Source organism: Mastigoproctus giganteus, chromosome 2 (genome assembly GCF_048544385.1).
Source record: "Mastigoproctus giganteus isolate SK-2022 chromosome 2, ASM4854438v1, whole genome shotgun sequence".
Lineage (NCBI taxonomy): Eukaryota > Metazoa > Arthropoda > Arachnida > Uropygi > Thelyphonidae > Mastigoproctus > Mastigoproctus giganteus.
This window is the reverse complement of record NC_143576.1, coordinates 102797830-102815687: the sequence shown is the minus strand read 5'-3', so window position 1 is coordinate 102815687 and position 17858 is coordinate 102797830. Positions and strand designations below refer to the sequence as shown.

Genomic DNA, 17858 nt, shown 5'->3' with positions numbered 1-17858 from the left:
GTATGGTTTGGCCACCAACATTATAATGGTTCATTAAAGATTTGACGGATGCATAATTTTCAAACTTTTGAATAATTTCAAGTTTTTGTTTAATTGAAAGCACAACTCTTTTGCATTTACCTGTCATTATCGCAATTTTTAAACAAAAAAAATATTTACTATAAAAAAAAAATTGATATCCCTGACATAATTAACGAAACAAACAAAATTTATCTTTTTGCTATGCAATGGAACACAACAATCGATACACGAAAACAAACTAAACATTTGCTCTCTCTCTCTCTCTCTCTCTCTCTCTCTCTCTCTTTTTTTTTTTTTTTTTTAGCCCCGTGGGTTTGAGACAGCGGTGGTTGCAAGATAATAGGTACAAAGATGCATTTAGGGCTAAATACATAGCCCTAAACAATATAGCCCTAAAACAGTGCCGTCTGGGTGGTGGTACCTATCTGAGAATAAGTAACATTAGTCTTCTCCTTAGGTGAAGCGTTACTTATTCGAAGTAGTGCAATATCATGGCAACTCGTTGTGAATGTATTCATAATATGAGATATAACTTAAAACGATGCCGCCTTATAAATATTCTGTTTATTCAGAAATGGCTGTGTGTTGATGCTATTGCACTTAATATATACATAGATAATAGGTACATTAATCTCTCAATGACTACTTATAATGCCACTTCTTGTTGCCAATTTACGACTTGCAAAACATCTGTTTATATGTTTATACCTATTCTAGTTAATACGTTAATACTTGAGTTTTATGATTTTTGGTTGATTTTTAAAATTTTTTTATTTGGAGTCTTGAACTGTCCCAGTTAATCTGATCCCAGGAAATCGAGAGTCTGCTGTATTTTGAAAATCATTGAAAGCAGTTCCCATAGAATTCTATACATTTGTTAGGTGCCTCCGTAGCCAGGTGGGAAGGAGCAGCAGTGCGTAGCACACGCTTCTTGATTAGACCGGGGTTCGAGTCCATCACCACCAAATACGGAGGATGTGGAAAGGTCAGGGAATGACCACCGCATATCCCGGAGCAATATGGCCTTAGTTGCTAATGCTCCTAAAACCAAAACAACAACAACAACAACAATATACATTTGTTATGCCTCTCTTTTAATCATTGAAAGCATTCTTGAAATTCCTCCAGAGTAGCAGTTCCCAACCTTTTTTGACTCACTAACCCCTTTCAACATAATATTTTTATCGTAAACCACTAACCCTATAACTAACCCACGAACAATTCTCTGAAATTGTTCTGAATTTTTAATATAAAATATTTACAGTAGTACATTTATTTAAGCGACATTGATCGCTATGTACTGGCGCGTGACCCAAACATAAATATAAAATTTTGAACCGAACCACGTAAAGTAATATTAAACTTTTAAACAATTAGATTTAATTGTTCACAAATATTGTGTTCTATAGATATTGTCAGATTTACAAGCCTATCTTGTGACATACCTGATCTTAATTAGTTTTTAATATGTTTTAATCCAGAAAATGATCTCTACCCGCTAGCAACACTCACCGGAATTATTAATAAAATTAGAGCTATTGTCAAATTTGGAAAAGGCAGTTTATTTGTGCAAATTAATTTTAATATTTCATAGTGATTTTTAAATTTATCTAAATCCAATTTAAAAGGATCCCTGAATGCACATATTTTGTTGAATAACTCAGTTCCATTTATATCTTTGATATCTCCATCTGTTAAATGTATTTACAAATCGTTACAATTCTGTTGAAATTTTTCGTGATCAGAATTGTTAGATTTATGTAAATCATACAAAAACTCAAACTGCTTGTTGTGTAGTTTTAGTTGGTCAAATCTTTTATTTAGGGAAAACATTGCAACATCTAAAATGGTATTGAAGAAATCTACTCGAAATTTAACTTCTGGCGATTGCAACGATTTGTCCTCATGCTCGTAGTCAAAATGTTTACATTGTTTTCTTCGGCGAACTTGTTTGAAAGTTTGGTATAGCATCAAGATCACAAAATTGTTTTGCTTCTTGTTGAAGTTTCTTGTAGGTTTCTCATTAGAATGGCAATTTGAAATAAAAGTTGTAAATTTTTTAAGGATGTCAAAGATACAGCCATGCTTGCACTAATATTTTGAAACATTTCACTTATGGGATTGATATGATTTAATACGTCATGCCATAGTATCAGTGAACCCAAAAATTTGAAATCCTTTAGCTTAGTGCATAATTTTTTGCGTCACATCGTGTTTCATTACTATAAATTTCATATAGGGAATCATATATTTCTAGTAATTTTGAGAGTGAAAGAAGCAATTTAGCAAACGTAAAAAATTGATTTTTGAGTTTATTTCACTTTATTACCCGTAATAAAACAACAGAAATAGACAAACGGTTTTCTACATTTTGTATGCTCTATCGGATCCCTCGGCGACTTTTGTGTTGTGTACATAAACAAATTTTAAATACAGGACAGCATCAATAGTAACCAAAATAATTTAAAAGGTTATTATATTATTTAATAAAAAGAGGTACTTACCAAGAAGAAAAGAATTCACTTTGTCAACTCCACATGAATTGAAAAACACAGACACAGTTACGGTCAGCATTGGGGGCCCATATAGTTGGCACGTGTGGTCATCAGTGTCGAGTGTAGTGCAGAGCATAACATATCAACAACACACCTTGAATACTGCATACAGATCCAGAGGCCTCATTTTATGAAGGATATTGAGCTACTAGAATGAGCACAGGGAAGAGAAACGAGATTGCTGAGTGGAACAAATGATTGCTGCTACCAAGAAGGGCTCCAGTTCTGCAAATTGCAGGATCTGGAGACTAGGCACCTGCAAGGTGATCTAATTGAGGTGTATAAGGCCTTGAATGGTTTGAGCAAGCTAAATGCTGATGGGATTCTTCCTCTTGCTGAGATTACTCACCTGAGGGGACATAAATTCAAATTGAGGGAAAACAATTGTAGAACAGATGTGTGAAATTTGCCTTTAGCCAGCAGGTGGTTGATAGTTGGAACAAACTTCCATCTGTTGTAGTGGGTGGAGGTCGACAACTTTTATTTATTTTTATTATTATTATTAGCCATATGGTACAAGGAAGCCTGAGGCTTATGCTGCACCAGCCAAAAAAAAAAAAAAAAAAATTCCCCGAGTTACCCTCTGAGAGAGAGAGAGAGAGAGAGAGAGAGAGAGAGAGAGAGAGAGAGAGAGAGAGAGAGAGAAGTATAAAGGAATCACCAAGAAAGAGAAAAAGAGAAGAATGATGATATCCAGCTCAGGACCCTGGGTTTGCCAAGCCCATACTCACCAGATGTGAGCCTCCAGGGTGGAACTAGACAAGCATTTTGAATGGATGGGTGAAATGGGAAGGTTTTTTATTTTTTGGCTGATGCTATTATCCAGGTTTTTTTAATTAGCTTTAATAATAATAAATAAACTTTCAATAAGCTTATTTATTATTTGCATCATATGCCTATACATTTCTTGCATCATATGCCTCTACTAATGCTAATGTTACAATTTATATATGTGCCTAAGCTGTGAATAGATATAGGGAGCTATTTCGCTATGCAATTCAATAATAGTTTTATGTTCCTATATTGAGATTAAAGTCGTTATTTACTGACGTTAACTGAGATACTTTTATTAAATCTTATTATAATAAAAATTTTGAATTTCGGCACCCCCTAGACATTGGTGCCCCTATGCCCTGCTTACCAGGCTTACCGTGTTCTGCTGGCCCTGGACAAAATGTTTATACCACTTAGACACATGTGCACAAGACAAAAAATTCTCTCCATACGCTTGCTTCATCATTTGAAATGTTTCTGTGGCACTTTTGCCCAGTCAAACATAAAACCTGATGTTTCCTTTTTGTTCCATTGTCCCTCCACAACACAGACACTATAAGATGTGCAGTTCAGCTCACACGAGATTCCGAAATAGCAGCAATCTCATGGCCTTGACTGCGGTGCTTGAAGAACTCAATTCATATTTACTTCTAGTAGATGGCAGCACTATCACTTGTCTCATAACTTCAGTCTCATTTTCTAGTTTCTGCACTGTGTATATCTGTTACTTTGGAAAGAGTAGTAATAATTGTAATGAGGTCATGATTGAAAGGAGGGAAGGTTTTTCACCCTTTTTAGGAACTGGCTCCGATAGGAGCAAATTTCCAAGCCAAAGGAAAAATGCCAGTGAAATAGGAAAGTGATAAAAGGAGATACAGAAAATTCAGGATCACTGGTTTTGAGAACAAGTGTAAAAAATGCCGTAAGGACCTGAAGCTTTCTTTATATCAAAATTGTTCAGACTCCTTTTAACATATTATGTTAGAAGGATTCTGAACAATTTTGATGCCAAGTTCTGTGTGCCTCCTGTTTTACAAAGATTATCAGTACAAGACTTAGGAGAAAAATAAGATTAGTTAGTCAAGATTTTCTTTAGTATTTGTCGACAGAAGTTGCAGCCATAGCTTTGCCAAGAGACCAGAATGCCCAACTACCATTTTGGACAAGGAGTAAGTTTTATACTCTCAGCCTGTTCAAAATTGAGTTTGGACCAGTTAATAGCTGCTTTACAGTTTTAGCATAGGCAGAAAGTGAAGCTGGAGTTTGAATACAAGGCAGTTGAAATATGCTAGATTCTTATCTTAAATGTGTTAAGCATGTTATCTTGAATATGCTTAGCACATTTATAGGGGAAAACCAAGGATTAGTTGAGGGATGAGATTTTAGGGTGTAATATGAAATAAAGGATTTCATTCCTTCATGAATAGTTTTACTGACATGAATGTTTGGATTAAAAGATTTAAACAGTAATCCATCCAAAGAAAATTTTGCAGATTATCTGCTACTTTGCGTTCATGTAACACCACATTATGCAAAGCTGAGAATGGCCCCATTGCAGAAGAAATCATCACAAAGTTGTAATCTGAAGTGCCCAGAGGATCACTTCCCTCAACCATATACTTTGAAGAGTTACTTGTGAGAAAAAGATCAAGAGTGTTGTCTGTGTTGTTAGGATTATTCTGGTAGGTAAATGAACAATCTGTGTGAGGTAATTAGTAATTGCAGAAGACTTGGCATCTCAACCAACTGGGTCCATGTGACAACTGCCTTCAGTTGGAGCTGGGTTCACAGCTCCAACTGAAGGCAGTTGGAGCTGCGAACATTAAAATCATCAAGGAAAATTTTCCCACTGATAGGATAGTTGGAGTGGAAAGATTCAAAGAGTTTGAGGTGGTTAGCAGAGTTTGGAGAAGGCTAGATGCAGCAGATACATTGAACAGAATGGGTAGAGAGATTTTAAGCCAGAGAAGATCTAAAAGAGGAGATTCCAAATTACTAAGACTTTGACAGGGAATATCAGAGTGGACATATATACAACTATCTTGAAGTGAAAGGAATTGGAGAGTGAATAAATAGGGCACGGAGACGAGTAGTAGTTGAGATAATTAAGACTCATAGTAAGTGGAGCTTGACAGATTGTGGGTGGAATTACATATATTGAAATTGGAACTGAGACTACATATATTTTTGATATAAAGTTAAAGTGGAGGGGAAGAACATGGTGTGTGAATTAGTGAAATTTTTGGATATAGTGTGTACACAGCAAACATATACCAAACTCCCTGCCATAATATGACCTCAACAGTGCTCTCCTCCTGCATGTGCACTACTCATATTTCCTCTGCTCACTAAAAGCAGAGTAGAAGCAGTGAGATTATACACTAGCTGATCCAGATGCTTTCTAAAGAGTTACTAATAGGTACAGGCTGGTGGAGTATCTAGCAACCAGTTTGCAGTTACTGTTTTAAAGCTGTATCCTTGAAATGTAAGGAATATTGGATCTCACAATGATACCATTATAATCTTATATGGTGTCACTCATACTACCTGATGAAAGAGATGGGGGCTGCCAGAGCTTTATCTGAATGATAAACACAGATTTCACCACTTGTGGCTCCCAGTAAGCAAAGTCGTGGTATTTTGCCACATAGTGAGCATCAGCTACCAACTAGTATTGCCTGGTGACAGATTGTTGGCATTCCTCTCTGTCAGGGGTTGGCAACCTTTTTTGAGTGAAGAACCATTTTTGATCTAATTTAAAAAAAAAAAAAAGAATCTGAAGAGCTCAGCTCAAGCTGGGGGGAGGGGTTTAAGAAGTGGAATAGAGTGGGAAGGTGTTTTATTAAAAATATATATTTTTTGAAATATTATTTATTAATACTGAAAAAGCATAACAAACATCCAATTAAGTACGAATTAATGTGACTTTTGCTGCTAAACTTCTTGAGCGAGTCTCTCAACATCAGGCGAGTATGCCGTAATATTCATCTTCAAAGATGCTGAGACGCGCATTATTCGGATAGTTTCTTGATTTATTTTTAGTATAGTTCATGTCGAAAATATTTGCCTGCAGAAATACATTGAGCAAAAAATTGAGAGAAGTCCAAATGCAAATATTTTCAAATTTATATACTTGTCTGCTGTTCCACGCATAGAACACAATTTAGTCTTGCTTTTTCAACTCATCTATCGCCGTCCATTTGTGTAGAATTGAAGGGCAGCCTTTTTGCCTTTCCAAATCCTCAATTTCAGTGTTAAGGCATTTTAGTCTTGCACTCACATGTCCTTGATTTTTAAGTCCTCTAACTCCATTTTAAATAGTGCTTCATGTGGGCTAAAAGTTAAAGAGCCACAGTTGCATGTTCACAGAGCTGCATGCAACTTCTATTAAATAGAAGTGGCAATAGCATGCAGCAATAGAAGCCGCATGCGGCTTCTACAGAGATAAATGAGAATCACACTTTTCTGTTCAATGAAGCTAAGGTTTTAAACATACAACACAATTATACAAAATTACTAATTGCAGAAACCCTAATAACTCAATTAACACACAGCAGCGTTTCTCATTTCAGATTCATGGGTTTTTGCATGCATGCGTATTAATGAGTAATTTCCTATAAATGTCATAGTGAATACACACATATCGTGCATTAGTATTCTGACCTGTGAACATGACAGAAGTCGAAAAGCTTGGTCCCCTTAAGGAAGGAAAGTTTCGTAAATTATTTTCTTTGTCACGGTTTTATTTAGCAGATTTTATTTCGTGATATATTTTTATCGCCGTCTATTTTTATATTTGACGTAATGTTTTCAGTCACTCGAGGTTTCGTGGAGGGTTTGATGGGTCTGGGTTCACGTTGGGGCATTGGATCATTCATGTACTAAGAGTGTTGAACACATTTAATAATTTTAAAGAAGTTTTTATACATTTTAAATTATTTTAAATCTGAGTAGAGGATAGAAGTCATCCTAGGAAGAAATGCTGAAGTAACTATTTTGTAATTTTCAAGTATTCAAATCCAAATAAACTATGTTGAAATTGTTTTCTAAATCCAGCTCATGAGTAACTGTGTCAAAATAGCCTACTCAGTTAGTTGAACATGATTTACTCCTAATTTACTTTTATGGCCTTCAGAATGCCATATCTAACTAAATGTCCCTGGATTGCACTCTTAATCATTGTCTCTGAGATTTTTCCTACCGTTGAAGTCAGACTAATCAGCTGTAGTTACCAATTTCACCTTTCGAACCACTTTTGTGTATTGGCAATACATTGACACTTATCCAATCCAAAAGAATCCCCCCCCCCCCCCCCGAGTCCAAAGATTCCCTCATAATTAACCTCAGTGGTTCTGTACATTCCCTCGTGCTCTTCCTCAAAACAATAGGGTATATGCCATCAACTCTGGGAGCCTTACTTACCCATATGATCACAAGTTTTTCTAATAAACAATCTTCTGTAATTACGACGTCACTAATTTCATATAGCTCAGCCTCACTCATACGGCCTCTTCTCAGCATGAAGGGTCTTTCGTCAGTAAACTCTGATGCAAAGTACCTATTCAATTCATCTACAACATCAGCTGGGTTATCTAAGACTTTCCACACCCATTGCACAATGGTCCAGTCTGATTAGCTTTCTTATTTGTTCTATTCGCATACATGAAAAATTCATTGTCTCCATCCTTTGCTCTATTAGCCAATGCTTTCTCATACGCAGCCTTGCCCTCTATGACCTTATTTGTGGTACTAATAAAGATCAAATTGTACCTGTTGTAGGTGTCAATACTTTTCATCACTCTGTAGCTGTCTGATGCTGTTTTTTTTTGCTCTATTTGACCAGTCAGCTCCGCAGCAGTCATCCATTTTAGCATCCTCCTCCTGCAATATTTTTTAAAGGTATGTATGCATTCATTCATGGCTTCTGTGATTTTTGCTTTAAAAGTATTCCATAATTCAAATGTATTTGCTATCCTTCGGCAGTCCTCCCAATTCACAGATGCTAAGTTGTCAACAGTGTGCAGGATCTTTTTAATGCCTGTGGGAAGTGAACTGATACAAGGTGATTTTTGTATCAGATCACAAAGATACCAAGTTAATGGAAGCTACCTTAGAGAATTATCCAGACAGGAAGCATAGTGCCATAAAAAGGGGCTGTTTTGTAAACCATCTCAAGCAGTTCACTGTTCATACCTTCATTAAACAAGTCATCTAACTCAAAGCCATTCAAGCCATAATGCCATCATCAACATGGCATTATGACTTAAGTGGCTGTGTGTGTATGTTCTTCCTACCATGTTAACTCCCACTGCCATATTGGAGGAGTAGGATCAAAGCACCAGGCAGTAAAATGTAATTTCCAGCAGAATTATATGGCAGTTGTCTCAGTACTGCAATGCATTTATTGTTTTTTAATCATACGTGAAGAGCAGTATGTATTGCTCCATTGGTTGATGAACTAAAAAAATACAGTATGTAAGCTGATAAATTTCTTTATCAGCTTATATACTGTATTTTAATTTATTTTCCTTTAGTAAAGGTACATGTTAATAAAATTTAATTACAGACTGATGCATCTTAACCATTTGTTATTATAACTAAATTTAATTGTTAGCCTAATGAAACATAGAATAGTATACCACTTATGATGAGAGTTGAAATCCATCACTATATACCTTATGTCATAGCTAGCTCTGGTTATGGCGTTTCTGAAGTGCTTGTGAAAATTCACTTCTTTGTTAATAAAAGGTACTGCTGTTTGAAATAAATTTGCACATTCTTGTTTCAGAACATGTGAAAAAATATTTTTATATTCTATAAAGTGCATATCATATCCATTTCTGGTGGGGAGTGGGAGCGACACAGAACAAAATACCTAAATTTCCAATTCATTCACCTTTTCAGGGAACTAAAAAGTTGTTGGTATATAAAATTTGCTTGCAAAATAGTAATCTGTGTCGAAACTCCTACCAAGTGATTTAAAGTGAGATTTTAAATTAATACTATTAAATATCGAATGAAAAATATTCCTTTAGGACCATTAAAATTAACCAGTGTGTTTGACCTTTTAACTTATGATGTGTCTGATAAATTTAAATGAAAATAAAAATTAAACAAAATTTATTTCTTTTAGTACAACGTGTGGATAGCAAAAGCATATCTGATTACTTAGATAAAAACAGAAAAATGCTTTTATTAGAGGTAAGCTTAGCCTCTTAAGAAAATATTACTATAATTTCACCCATTTCAAATAGTGATCATTGTAAAATATATACTCTTAAAAATTAATGGATTTTTTATTTTTATTTCAACTCTAAAAAAGATCAGAACTTAATAAATTAGCTATTTCAGCTGTAGTGCAAGGATGAAGACTGAATTTAATATAAATAGTTGATGTCCCTGTAAATCATCACTTAAAGCAAAAACCTGTATTTCAGTGATTACTTTTCTGTAGAAAATAAAGTAATAAGATGAGTTATGTCAAGGAATAGACTATCAGATCTTTTATTTATTTATTTTTTTTCTCATAAGATGGACTGCTTTGCGTTATGAGAGTATGATCAAACTTCATAGCAGTATAATTATGGAGAATACTAATTGTAGTTACAAACCAACAGTGTTCACTGGTATTTATTCATTCACACTTTGCATTATGTTTGTAACATTTTTGCTATTCTAAATGTGATATCTTAACCTAAAATAGATGGCACAGCACATATTTCGTTTAAAAAAATTGACTCTATTTTTCTGATAAACTTAAATTTAAAAAACACACAGTTGAGAAATATGGCAGCTGTTTCTCTTTCAGAGGTAATTGTTTACTTTTCTGGGCCTCTAAAAAATTAATCTAATTCTGTTGATGAGCCCATAAAAAATTGACGAGTTCTTGTCTGCTTCTAAAGATTAAATTACTACTCTTCTTAGTGGTGCATTAAGATAAATTCATTCCAGTAGATTAGAGCTGTCAATTTTGCCACTTATCATTTTATGAAAGTCTCCCAGGTCCAAGATATCCCTTTGACAGGCCTGTGAAGATAATTTTTAAAAAAAGTAAAAAAGCAGAATACTTTTCTTTTGAAAAATGTTGTTTACTTGAAAATAGCGCAGGTCTAGGAAAATTCACAAAAAATGTGGAGTTGGTTCACTGAGCATCTGAGAAATTAGCCCATGCCCATGTAAAAATATTTTTTTTGATATGAACTTATTTTAGTACAAACTTAGGTTTACAGACTAAGTATCAAAAAAAAAAAAAAAAAAATTTACATGCATATAAATATCATTCTATATTTATCAAATATAAATATCCATTTGTAACTTCACTTATTTATATTAAAGGAGTCTACTGAAATGGAAATAATTTCATCAATAACATGAATATTTTCTAAACAAATTATATATAGCATTAGTAGAGGTATATGATGCAAGAAAGCAAACTTATTTAGCCTCAGCAAAAAAAAAAAAAAAAAAAAGAGTCAAACAAGGATGCGGACTATCACCAAATTTATTTAATATCTACATCAATAAAATTAAGAACATAGCATTCAAAATCTTGCTCATTCTTAACAATGTGTTCGGTCATCCTGCGCATTTGTCTGATCTGCACCCAAATGTTGGGAGTTACCTTTCTTCCAGCAAATACAAGTTTGTTAATTCAGCTGATGGACCAAGGTATTATAGCTTCTTTTAGACTTTGTTACCTAAAGAAGAACTTTTTTTACAATTGGTAGAAGCTACTGATGGAATAGGCAGTCTTTCAATTCAAGATTATTGGCAGAATTATAACATTCTTGATGCTGCAAAAAATATTGAATTCACATGGGGTGAAGTTAAGAACTCAAAAATGAATGCAGTGTGGGAAAAGCTGCACTAAAGAGACCATGGTCGAAATGCCAGAGGTAGTTGCGATTGTGAGAATTGGCAAAATGATTAGCGGAGAGGGATTTGAAGAACTGGAACCAGCAGATAACACAGAAGTCCTTGAATCTCATAGAGAACAATTATTAGTGGATGATATTTTTTTACAATGCAAAGAAGAAGATAACAAAAATGATAAAAACGAAGAAGATGCACACAAAAATTTTACCGCAAAGAGGCCAGCTGAGTTTTTAAGACTTGCAAATCAGCTTAGCCAAGAAGCTCTGGATATGGATCCTAATTTAGAGAGGAGTTTAAATTTTTGCAGAACTTTATCATTAGCTTTAGTTTCTTATGAAGAAATTTATAGAGAAAAACAGCATACTTCTAAGCAAACAATTTTAACTAATTTTTTTTTCAAAAAGTGCTGGATACTGTTGCTAGTTTATCACAGGAAAACAATCGACGAAGAAGCAATGAATTTAGATTAAAAATTTAGAGCTAAGTATTAGCAAGATTAATTTTATAGACATATTTCTAATTTTTTTTCTTACCGAATGAAGACAATGACATATATATTATGTCATATAAACTACGTTTCACATTGCTGGACATATAATTTTTTCCTTTACTGTATTCAGATTTTGCATATTTGCCATCCCTTTATTCAACCTCTTTCTAAAATTGCCCTCCCATATCTGAATACAGTGTTATTTCTTATTTATTTGTACAAAATATTTTTTGTAAATTGTTTACTTCCTTAGCCCCTTTTCATTTTTTCACTAGGTTTTTAATTCTTTCACTTTTTCACCACTTCTTTACTTTCCCTTAAACCTCTCTCTTCAGGCACTTTGTGTACTTTTCATTTCCATCTTTACAGACTATATTTATGTTACAAACCATAATAGGAAAAGAATCCCAGATCAGATTAATGTGCGCCTCCGTAGCCAGGTGGGAAGGAGCAGCAGTGCATAGCACACGCTTCTTGATTAGACCGGGGTTCAAGCCCATCACCACCAAATACGGAAAGGTCAGGGAATGACCACCGCCATATTCCCAGAGCAATATGGCCTTAGTTGCTAATGCTCCTAAAAACCAAATAACAAACAAACATCAGATTAATGCCATTAAATTATTGATTAAATATTACATCAGTCTGTAAAATAATTGCAACAGTATGTAAGATAAGGATTTAAGATAAGGAATTTGAACAGTGTTTAAAGTACAATACTGTACAATAAAAGCTTTCCAATAGAACCCTAAGGCCGAATGAATTGAATATGTATTAAGCATAATAAAAGCATTCAAAGTTAGCCTTTAAGCCAATAAAGAAGATGTAAAATAAGATTTTAGCATTAGGATTTAGAATAAAGGTATTCAGTATAAAAGAGAGAGAGAGAGAGAGAGAGATTCAGACTGTTTCTCTTTGTTATCTGCTAGTTTAGCTAGGTCTAAATGATCTACAACTATCCAAATTATATTAAAATTTAGCAGCAAACTGGCAAAATAACAGCTAGCTTGATAAATAGTAGTGAAATAAATAATACAGAAAGTGAGAGCCAACTATAAATTACATGTGGGGTTAGAAGTGAAAATTCTTTTCTGCTGTATACCTGTGAAAAGGAAATAATTTACTTATTAAATAGTGAAAAAGAAAAGGCTTATGCCAAATTAAGGCAAAATAGAGGTAAGAGTAAGGATGGCAGTAGTACCTCAGTTTCCCTCAAATTGCTCTAATAGATTTTGAGGTATTTTGTTCTATGTTAGTGACCATGTCAGGACTTTTATTCACATCTTTATTACCTACTGTAATACCAGGATTCCTAAAGGGATGGGCAGTTATGCTCCTGGTATATCCAAAGTACCTCAGTCATTATACACTATTTTTCTTTACTTTTTGCTTTCCACTTGTTAACTCTAAATTTTATACCTCAAAATCTGTTAGAGCAATTTGAGGGAAACTGAGGTGCTATTGCTATCCTTACTCTTACCTCCGCTTTGCCTTAATTCGGCATAAACTTTTCTTTTTTATTATTTAATAAGTAGATTATTTCCTTTTCATACGAAAATAGCATAAAAGAATTTTCACTTCTAACCCCAAACGTAATTTATAGTTGAATATCATTTCTGTATTATTTATTTCACTGCTATCCATTGGGCTACCTGTTATTTTGCTAGTTTGCTGCTACATTTTAATATAATTTGGATAATTTTAGATTATTTGGACCTAGCCAAACTACCAGATAACAAACAGAAACAGAGACAGCCTTTGCCAATTATTAATTGGATGTATTGAATGGTGCTAGCCCTTTCAATGTATCATACCATCAGTCATTTGCCTCACATCATCATTTTATTTTATTTTACTTGCATTTATTTTATTATTAATTATTTATTTTTTAAAAGGGTATAACACATTAAGCCAACTCAGTCTTATCTAAGTCTTTTGGCCTCATGGCTCACTGGGTATACTTTTATACTAAATACTTTTATTCTAAATTTGTATGCTAAAATCTTATCTTACATCTTCTTTATTGGCCTTAAGGCTAACTTTGAATGCTTTTATTATGCTTTACACACTCTTATTCAATTCATTTGGCCTTAGTGCTCTCTTGGAAAGCTTTTAAACTGTTCAAATTCCTCATCTTAAATCCTCATCTTACATACCGTTGTAATTATATATGAGGTGCTACCGAAATGTTTCCGAAATTTGAATGTTGCACGTGAACTGTGTCTAGTACTGACTTGTAGCGCTAGGTAACCTGCATGCATCCTTTGTGAATCAGTTTGCCACGTGGCGTCAGGCTGGATAGAGTCATTGAATATTTATGCACAGTTCTTTGGCAGTGTATTTAGCGTAGTTTGTGATTGTTGTGATGGCTGATGTGAGAGAGCAACATGCTTGCATCAAGTTTTGTTTTATTCTTAAAGATACAGCAGCCGCAGAAACCCATAAGTAGTTGAAACAAGCTTTTGGTGACAGTGCTTTAGGCCAGATACAGCCCTACTTCTGGTTTAACCATTTTAAAAATGGTTGAACATTGGTTGATGGCGACTATCACTCTGGGCATTCATCATCGAGCACCATGCCGGAAAATGTTGCAATAGTTCAGGCGGCGATCCATGAAGACTACAGGCGGACCATCCACAACATTTGTGGCATTGTAGGACTCATACAGCACATGTCAGCAGATTTTGTCATACAAGTTGAACATGAGAAGGATTGTGGCCAAGTTTGTACCATGGTTACTGAGTAAAGACCAAAAGCAGCATCGCATGGAAGTTGGCAGAGATCTTCAAGAATGGGCCAGGGGGTAATCAAAATTTACTTTCTATGGTCATCGCTGGTGATGAGAGTTGGGTATATGGGTATGACCCAGAAACCAAGCAACAATCATCTCAATGGAAGAGCTCATCTTTGCCCCGACTGAAGACAAGTGAGGAGCAACAAGTGTGAAGCCAATGCTGAGCTGTTTTTAGGATATTGACGAGATTATCCATGTAAGGAATTCATCCCTCCTGGCCAGACCGTCAACGCAAACTTCTATTGCGAGGCCCTAAAGCAGTTAAGGGAACCTGTCAGGAGGAAACATCTAGAGAAGTGCCACACAAAGAATCATCAATGTGCTGGCCCACACATCTCTTGCTGTGGTGCAGTTTTTGGCATCCAACAATATAACAGTCGTCCCCCACCCCTCTTATTCACCAGACTTAGTCCCCTACGACTTCTTCCTCTTCCCAAGAATGAAAAATCAAGCTGATGGGTCAAAGATTTGATAGCGTAGAGGACATCCAAACCAAATTGCAGGCGGTGCTGAACACTATAATGAAGAAGGACTTTCAGGATGCATTCAAATCGTGGGAGAAGTGCTGGGATCGGTGTTTACGCTCAAGGGGACTACTTCAAAGGTGACGGTGGTGAATAAGACACAGGGTGAGTCATTTATTTTATAAATACATTTCTGGAACTTTTGGGTAGAATCTCGTATGTACACTGGTGTTCAAAGAAAGTGCATCACATAGGAATTTCACATTTCTAACCCTTTTTCGCGATGGTATTGTTACATTAATGACTAGCATCACAAATTGAGATATAAACAAAAGATATATATTAATAGTTAAGGCAAAGCTAAGTAATATTTGACAGATGCTCTCAAAATATTCCAAAATGAGCATTTGCAACCTTTATACAACAGTATTGGTAAACACAACAATTATCGCTGAAATGTTATCAGAAGCCCTCAATTTGCTTCAGTTTATCATTTAAAATGAAAACAAAATGAAAAGTTCACCAGATGCAAACTGATATTTAGTTGAACTGCCTCTGGCCCTGATGACAGCAGCATACTGTCGATGCAGTGACAAGATCAATTTCTGAAGATAACAACTGATAGTTCGTGGTTCCAAACACGAATTATGGCTTCCTGAAGTTCATGAAGAGTCTCTGGTTTCTTTCTGGCAACTGCAGATTCCCCATGATGCCAACAGTTCTCTATAGGATTCAGTTCTGTGCTGTGCTGTTTCCTGGTTAGCTAAGATTTGTAATGGACCATTCTTCCAACCATTTTTTCACCTGTAACAAATGTAAACATATTGCTATCGCACCTCTAATGCAGAAATGAAGATATAGTAACTACAGAAGTGCCTACTTACACTTTTCGCCCGATGACAAGGAGCAGAGTCATCCTGAAAGATGCAATTGCTTGGCAGGTTGAAATGGTCTCTAATGGTTGGAGGCAGCAATTTGCCTTCTAATATAGCCAGGTATCCATTGGTATTTACTGAACCTTTTATAAACTGCAGGTGACTTACTATGCGATACGAAATGCACCCTCATATCATTTGGCTGGTAGGAAATTTCACTGTGGACACCATACAGTCTGGTTGGTATTCATCGTTTACGGCAGATCTGTTTTGCCATTCTCTTTTCAGCTCGGACAAAGAAGCTTTATGGTTTTTAAGCCATAAGCACTTCAAAACGTGGTCCTGTTTTGGCTTAAAGACTCGTTTAACATTAGCATTAGTAGAGGCATATGATGCAAGAAAGCAAGCTTATGCAGCATCAGCCAAAAAAAAAAAAAAAAAAAAAAAAAAAAACCACTCCCATTCCACCCCTCCGTGTTCAAAATACCTGTCTAGCTGGGCCTTAAATTTATTTAGGCTATCAACTTCCACAACAAGGGATGGAAGTCTGTTCCACCAACCAACTGAATGCTGACTATAGGCAAATTTCCGCACATCTATCCTACATCTGTCTTTCCTCAATTTGAATTTATGCCCTCTCAGGTGATTATTCTGAGCAAGAGGAAGAATCCCATCAGCATTGAGCATGCCAAACCATTCAAGACTTTATACACCTCTATCAGATCACCTCGCCGGTGCCTAGTCTCCAGACACTGAAATTTGCAAAACTTAAGCCTTTCTTTGTAAGAGCAACCCTTTGTTCCCTTCACTAATCTTGTTGCCCTTCTCTGTACTCGTTCCAGCAGCTCTACATCCTTCTTGAAATGAGACTTCCAGACCTATATACAGTACTCAAGGTGTAGCCTGAACATTGCCTTATACAAGGGAATAATCACCTCCTTATCCCTGCTAGAAAAATTCCTGTATATCATTGACAAGACACCATGAGCTATTCTTGCAGCCCGTCTGCACTGCTCAGAGAATTTCATATCTGCCTGCACAATTACCCCCAGGTCCTTTTCATTCTCTACCACTGTCAGTGTAGTACCACAGAGTTGATACGTTGCTCTGGGATTGCTGTTTCCCATATGTAGTACATGTTGATGATGTTTAACATTTGTCAATGTTAAACTTCATTTGGCACTTCTCAGCCCATCTGCTCAACCTTTCCAGATCCTGTTGCAGCAGCATAGCGTCAGTAGTGTCTTTAACAACCCTGCCAACCTTTGTATCATCAGTATTATTTATAAATACAGAAAACAATAATGTACCTAACGCTGAACCCTGAGGGACTCCACTAATAACATTAGTTCACGATGAGCAGTGTCCATTGATTACCACTCTCTGTCTTCTCCCCTCAACCACCCCTTTATCCATAGCAGCAATTTGCCTCCAATGCCACACTGCTCCAATTTGTGCAGTAGTCTTCCATGTGCAACAGTATCATCAAAAGCCTTTCTAAGATCCAAGTATATAATATCAAAGTTATTCCCTGCATCCAGTTCTTTTGTGACTGCATCATAGTATTCAATCAAATTGGTCAGGCAAGACTTCCCCTTAACAAAACCGTGCTGTGTCCGAGCTATAACTGAAGTCTTGTCTAAATGATCCTGCAGTGCTTCTTTAACCAGTGCCTCCATTAATTTTCCTGGAACAGAAGTTAAACTCACAGGTCTATAATTACTTGTGTCAGCCTTTGATCCTCCTTTGTGAATTGGGGTCATTTGCACATCTCCAGCGTATAAGTACCTCCCCTGAGTCGAAAGAAGCTCTCATAATTATGGCTAAGGGTTTGCTTACTTCCTCTGTTGCCTGCTTTAATATAACTGGATAGATCCCATCCACCCCCGGGTGCCTTTTTTTTTTATGTTTATCCTCAACAATTTCCCCTCCACTTTCCTCTCAGTTATTACAAAATCATCTAGCTCACTGCCAGAGTTTACTTCACCTCTGGCATTCCCCTTCCTGAAT

The 17858-nt window shown here is 35.7% G+C and overlaps 1 protein-coding gene across 2 annotated transcripts in view; it reads left to right on the top strand.

The window, feature by feature from the left end:
• The window catches only part of LOC150089470 (cilia- and flagella-associated protein 100-like), a 310734-nt gene that overhangs the window by 73355 nt on the left and 219521 nt on the right, over positions 1-17858 (top strand). For both annotated transcript variants that reach the window (XM_090368613.1, XM_090368614.1), the window contains exon 4: positions 9484-9551. In XM_090368613.1, the coding sequence (XP_090224739.1) occupies positions 9484-9551 (68 nt within the window). The remainder of the gene's footprint in view (positions 1-9483; positions 9552-17858) is intronic.